This window comes from Sipha flava, unplaced genomic scaffold (assembly GCF_003268045.1).
Source record: "Sipha flava isolate LNK unplaced genomic scaffold, YSA_version1 613_pilon_pilon, whole genome shotgun sequence".
NCBI lineage: Eukaryota > Metazoa > Arthropoda > Insecta > Hemiptera > Aphididae > Sipha > Sipha flava.
Genome location: NW_020273593.1, coordinates 52366 through 59751, shown reverse-complemented (window position 1 = coordinate 59751; position 7386 = coordinate 52366). Strand labels below are relative to the sequence as shown.

General features: G+C 26.2%; 1 protein-coding gene across 1 annotated transcript; it reads left to right on the top strand.

Annotated features, from left to right (window-relative positions):
* The first annotated feature begins 3502 nt into the window (after window positions 1–3502).
* On the top strand, window positions 3503–7295 carry LOC112691448 (vigilin-like). Its single transcript, XM_025565701.1, has 5 exons — window positions 3503–3685; window positions 4908–5123; window positions 5301–5483; window positions 6876–7029; window positions 7105–7295. Exons 1-5 carry the CDS (start codon window positions 3503–3505, stop codon window positions 7293–7295), a joined length of 927 nt encoding a protein of 308 aa, XP_025421486.1.
* Window positions 7296–7386: the final 91 nt, after the last annotated feature.

Here is a 7386-nt window from a genome sequence, read left to right as displayed (position 1 = left end):
TTTTAGTTTTACGCTGAATTAATCGGTTTTCCATCATGGAACCATCTTGCCGGTGTCAACATTTTTTAAAATCCTTTCTTATTGCTCGTCTAAAGTTAGAGACCACTATGTTAAATTCAAATTCAATCATCTTGTACTTTTTTAGATGTAGCGATGATCAAAAAGTGAGTGGTATTTGAATTTTTTACATTAATAAGTACATTATTATTTATTTATAACTGAATAATTCGGCATTGGCTGGTAAGGAAATTGTCAGTGAAGGTCTTCACAAACTGTTTGAAACACTACTTCATGTCCTTTCTTCCAATTTATTAGCCTTCCACTACTAGCTTAAAAATGGGTGTGTCCTGATTGATTTTCGTTTGTTTTTTCAAGTAAAATTGTTTCACTTACTGGCATATTTTTATCTCGACACTGTAAAATCATTTTAATAAGCATTCGGCTATGTTTAAATTATGAGTAATCCTTATTTTTTCAATTCCATTTTCCCATTTTTGAACATTAAAATTTATCTTTTTGTTTAATAGTTGACTACTATTTATCAGGTGGCGAGCTGAATTGTGTTGTAATTTTACATTTGTTTGCGATCACCTTTTTTTAACTAATGATATAAAAACGAACTTTTCCGCAGTTGTAAGGTTATTTAATTTCCTTTTATTACGATTTGTATATTCTATTTTACAATGTGGCCGATTTGACTGCAATTTTGATTTACAATCCACGGTGATAAAATATTCCTTTTTAAAATCCATTATTTTCCTGAAATGAACTCAACAATTGGCGATCATACATGTCTTAACGCCGAAAGTATAATGTCTTACAGATAATGAAATAAAGCTGATATTGTATAATATTGTGGAGATATTTTACAAGTTTGAATTATCCACATTATTTTGATAAATCATTTCTAAATATCGAGTGTGCACGATGTGTACCATTTTGAGTTAGGTTAGTTGAGTTTTTTTCGTGTCCGTACCAAATTAATAAAATATTAATACTAAACTAGTATAATGCTGACGAACAAGGCAACATCGCTAGGCAATACCTTTTACATAAATGTATTTTGCAGTCGACGACCAGTCGATTGTTAGGCTCGCATACATTTCGATTAATTTCACTATAACGATTACATTTGTCATTGTATTTTAGACATTCTAGACTGCTTTAGTTTATTAAAAAAAACTCTTGTTAAATAACAGTTAATATTTGCAAATGGATTAGTTTGTATTTAGTGAGGTATTATATGATATATTTCGTTTGTGGAAAAGGGTTTTTTGTACCTGCCGCATACGTATGCCATGTAAATCAATTATAATTGCACTTATAATGATAAAATTCGGTTTTAATTTTAAGTTACATTATATAGGAAAATACATTTTACGATTTATTCCTTTTGTCACAATCTATTATAATTTAAAAATTAAACCACAGTTTCAACACGAGTGCAGTTATGTCAAGGAAAATGTCTATATCATATACTTCTATCGAATTATTAAATACATTTTATTAATACGTTTTAAGTAGTGAGTGGTCAATAAATATAAAACAACTATCGAGATTAATGTTAAAAAATAATTTTATCGAAAATATAGTATATTTAATAATTACTTAGCGAAATTCCATCTCAAAACTCCAAAAATACGCTCTGTTCCTCAAGGTTCCACGAAACTCAAGTGATTTTTTGAAAATATTAAAATAAATTAATATGAAAAATCTAAATTATGAATAGAGGTGGCTAGAGAAAAATATTCGTGTTAACTGGACCTATTTAAAAAATATTATTATATTTTAGTATTACATAATATTCAATAATGGTAGGAAATGTACAATTAATAATAATATATACCTATAGTGTTATTTATATAATGCAAGAAAAGTCGAAAACCGTTAAAGTTGATTGCGAAAAATTAATACGTGGCACGGGCCCACGTAATTAAGAAAGATAAAATTATAATTTAGTTTCAACAATATGTACGAACCAAATAAGAATCATTAAAATTTCTGAATTAAGCTTATATATACAGTTTTAAATGTTATTGTTTTGTGAATGTTCCCAAAAGTCAATAACTCAACAATAATTAACAATAACGTACCTAGTTGAAAAATAAAAGTTATTTCTGTAATTCAATGTTATATAAGCTAATGAACACATATTTTGTAGTTATTTGAAATGCATTTGTTTATTGCATTTCAAACATCTGCATAGGTCAAAATGTTAGGTTAAGTCTAACTTTTTTCATGAATTTTTACAAAATCAAATAAACCGTCACCAACAAAACTTAATTTGCCTGAGACATAATAAATTTCATAAAGATGCTTCAAGATCTATATACTTTTTAATATTTTTACTGATCACACACGATGAAAAATACTCTTAAAAATTTCATTTTAACTATAAATGTTTATTTAAAAAAAAAAAAATTGTATTTACGAAATACAATTAGAATCTTTATTCTGTAAAGAAAATATGTCAATCATTATTATTATTTATTTACCTTTTGATGATAATTTATCAGTTTAAAAGTGAAACGAAGAATGCATTTTTTTGTGAGTCTTTGAACACGATTTCAACCAGAAAGAGTACTCCGATCATCACGATCATAGAACAAAAGTGGAGGTTTCGGTGTATAGTTGGTACTTTGAGGAAGGTAAATTTACTCATTTTCCAACAGTTTTTAATATTTACGAAAACTAATCGAAAAGTTATAAAAAAACAACAATATTTACAGAATACAGGTTTTCGAAAAAATTAAATTGTTGTTTTATCATAACCAGAATAATAACAATTACAGAACCTTGATATTTTTACATCACTGATATAATTTTCCAAAGATAATAAATATGTGTTTGAAAATGTCAAACTTTCGTAGTTTTTTTCATAAAATATAGATAAAATAATTTTGGCCAATTCTGGAAAAATAAACTTAAAAATGTAACGTTTCTCGTGCATATCTCTTACTAATAAATAAAAAAAAAAAATAGCATAATTTATAATGTTTGAAAATTAAATGTTGATAAAACTCAATAAAAATCACATAAATCCACTACATTTTTTTCGTTGAAAAAGCTAAAAAAAATTATATAATTAGAAGTACAATATTTTTATTTTATATTTTATGTATTCTATTGGCATTTTTTGATTTTTACCAAATTTTTAATTAAAATCGATTATTGCTTGCTAATACGGAAAGAACAAAATTGCATTATTAGTCGTTATGTATCGATATTAAAATTATATTTTGCACATTCGTAACTATTGGTGATTGAATCTGTTTGTCAATTGTTTATAGTCATAGAAGAACCTAGTTGATTTATATGAAGTATTAAATCATTTTCTAAACCATCCCACTAATTGAGCATTCATATCAGATTCGACTAAAATAAATTACTACATTTATTCACATTTTGATTTCAGTGTTCTCAGTTTTTGTTTAAAAAAAATAAATCTTTGTTATTTTTTCAAGACAACAATTTGAGATCAGGACAGACAAATATTCTAAAGATGAAGAGTGTACCAGTCGTGTCCAACCTTACTAGCACAGGAGTTGTAGGATACAATAGCAACAGCTATACCATTATGTTTCCGGCTTTACCAGCTTTAAAGACATTGGGCAACATAGGGATTAAGCGTCAGAGTGCAGTGTTTGAAAAACGGAGTATAGTTAGAACTTCAACTATAAATGAAGTAATTCATCATGCCATTTTAATAATAATTAATAAGTATCAGTACGATCAACATGGTTGCATGTCTTTGCTATTGTAATGTGACCGATACGTTATCATGATTTTAACCATGTAATCAGTTCAGGGTATTATATTTTATCGAACGTGTCTTCAATTTTAAGGTGGATAACATATCCTATCCACGTACTACCCCAAGTCCAAACGGTCACTGTCATCATCGCTTTATTCACCTATCCTTACGGGAAAAAAAACCAAACCATTATTTTGCCTAATCATTTTGCTGTCTTGACCAACGAAGGGGATAACGAGATTCGACAGCTCTAGTGATGTTGCCAATGTAATCAATGGATCTATTTTAAATCTAATTGTTGACCATCAACATGACAACATTAGGATTCCAAACATTAAAAACTTATCAACTTTCAAAAACACGTTGATACAAATCATCGATCTTAACAGGTTAAAGTGTAACTTATCGTCTTATTTTTTGATTGTTTGCTTTCAATGCACCTACGGAACACCTAATTGTCACTAGTGCTTGTTTTAGCACTTTTATGCCACCAACATATTGACCCTACAAGGTTACAATCAGAAATCTGCACCACTCAACTCTCATATCTGATATGTCTGATGACCTTTTGGAATTAGGTCACTCCTCCAAAAGAATTAATAATAATACTAATAATATTCTATTATCTTATAGCCTTATGAACGATAAAACGTTTTCGAAATTTATTTCAGATCTTTCGGTATTAATAAATCCCTTAATTTCCCTTCTCAAAGCTATTCTACACAAACAGTTTATTCCATAGCTCAAATTATGTTCTACCTTATTAATTTAAATAATCACGTCTTTAATCACTGAATATGTTATCTGTTACCAATCAGTTTTATTGGGTTTTCAATCCATATTAATTATCTCAATTTTATTTTATTAATATTATTTTATGATAATAATTAATGTATTTTAATGTTAAAATGCATACTTAGTTATCTTATTCATTTGATCTAATTGTTAAGCCTTAACAACTTTGTGCTGAAAGCTAAATAAAAAATAATAAAATTATAGAATGATAATTTTGATATTATAGGTCATCATTATTAGGATTTTAAATACAATTTTTCATTATGTCTAAATAGTTATGCTCTAGAAAGTTTTTGTGGATTTATATCTGGTGTAAAAATAAAATAAAAACTTAATTTTTATTATGTGAAATTTGTAGGTATTTACAATAACTGCCGAAAATCATAATTTGGATGAGTGTAAACAATACGAGGAAGAAAAATCTAAAGACGTATATAGAAAAATTGCTACAGAAACTAATGTGGAAATAGAGGTCAGCATATCAAAAAATATGAACTTGACTTTTCTCGTCAGGGGAAAAAAAGTTAACGTTGATCAAGCGAAAGATAAGATTATCGCTAGTTTCCAAACCCAAGTAAATTATTTGTAATTAAGTATATTTTTGTGCACAAATTATGAATTATGAATTATTATTTTTTTTTAATATTTTAATACTTAAATGTGCATATTAATATAAAATGTTTGACGAATCATTTGTTATTTTATAGTTTTTTGTACGTATAAAGAAATATAATAATATTTTTTTCTTTAGCAAATTACTCGTACTATTAATGTTGCTAAGGAACATCATGGTAAATTAATGGGTAAAAAAGGAGTGGTCCGAAAAAATATCGAAATACGCACCGGATCACGTATACATATACCAAGCATTAAAAATACGTCCGAGATTATAAATGTTACCGGAACAAGAAATAGTACGTCAAAAGCAATAAAAGTATGTATCAAAAATATGTTTTAACGAATCGAAATTTTTTTTAATTGTATGTATGAAGTAACCACTAAAACCATTCATTAAAATTTTAAAACCGTAGATATTATTTAAAACATATGGGTTATTCTAAATCTTAATTCATATATCACTCGGTCAGTGATTAGTGTACAGTCAAAACCACGATCACAACTAATTTGAAATATTGGGCAAATATAAATTACTTGTTACTAACATATTTATAAAAGTTGTAAGGATGAATTGTTGCACAGTTTTTTGATTTGAACTAGTAGCATATATTTTTTCATTTTTCCATTATTATCCAAGGAATATTTTGTCTTGTTTAATATGATGAATTTAAAAAATACTGATCGATGTATTTGTAAACTAATATTGTAATAATATTAATGTAAATAAAAATCGTAATAATATGATGGTTTTACCCTTTTTTCGATCTAAAATATATTTTTTGCGTCAAAAAAACTAATTGATAAAATGTAATATAATCAAATCTCTTATGAGAGGGACAGGAAAATACTATTAGTAAAAGGGTGGAACCTTTTTTTAAGGGTGGAAACTATTTTTAACGTAAAATATCAAAAATGATTTGATATTTTTTTCTTCATGTAAGCAATTAAATAATGAAACATATTATTTAAAAATCAACATAGTATAGCATTTATTAATTAGGTTATCCATATTGAACTTTTTAGAATATAAAATGAAAATTTTATTTATGAAAATAAAATTACTTAAGTATTTATTGATTTGCTTGGTGAGATTTTTGTTACACTTGATTCCAGTTAATTTATATTCGGTTTATAATTTATACATTTTAATGTAGTACAATGCACTACTCTAGTCATGGGTTGGTCGATTTCTATGTTCACATTTAATAAAATTAATTTCCAAAAAGAATGACTCGCATGAATAGGTTAGAGAAAAATTAACAAAATAGTTAATTTTGGCCGTACTATTTATTTTTAAAAATTAAATTAAAATTAAAACCTTAGTAAATATTCGAAAATGTCATGATCTCTAAACTAAAATGTAGATAAAATTATTGAAATTCAACAATAAGTCTGAAAATATACAACAACTTTCCATTATATATGTATCTTATTAGTTACTAAAAAATTAGCGTTATGTTAAAAAATAAATTTGTGAGCATTTTAACATTGAATGTTGACTAAACTCGATACCTATTCATTGAACATTCATTTTTAATACATTTGGTTTACGTTTTTACAGAATTTCTGTTGAGAATTTTTTTTTAAAAGAATTTACCTTGTCACAAAAAAAATTTACAAATCTTATGTATTAACGAAATTGGTTATTTCAACAAATGTCCAAAATGTAGTTTCATCGTGATTTTCTAATAATTTAAATTATTATTAGGAATTGGAGGAAATTATATTGAAGTTGAAAAATATAAGTGAAAAAGAAATTTTAATTGATCAACGTCATCATGGAGCTATGATCGGAGTTAAGGGTATAAAAGTTAAACAATTTCAAGAAACCTTTAATGTTAAAATTACATTTCCCAGTCTAGGTAATTAATAATGATAATATATTTGTTTTTTTGCATATTGTTTATTAATAAATAATATTTGGTTCGATATTTTAGATGAGGCTAAAAACAATTTAGTCAAAATACGAGGTCTGAAAGACGATGTAGATAAAGCGTTTCAATCAATATCTGAATTGGCTAAAGCATTGGATGAGTCTTTAAAATTTCCCAAACTTGGTGCTGGAAATAAAGTTGTGATTAATGCTAGCAAATCAAATGTTGCTTTTAAACGTCGATTATTATTATAAAAGATTAATATCGTCATGTTGACATACTGTTATGTAATATTCATTAAAATAATAATTATATAAAAAAATGATTTTTGTGCTTTTTATATAA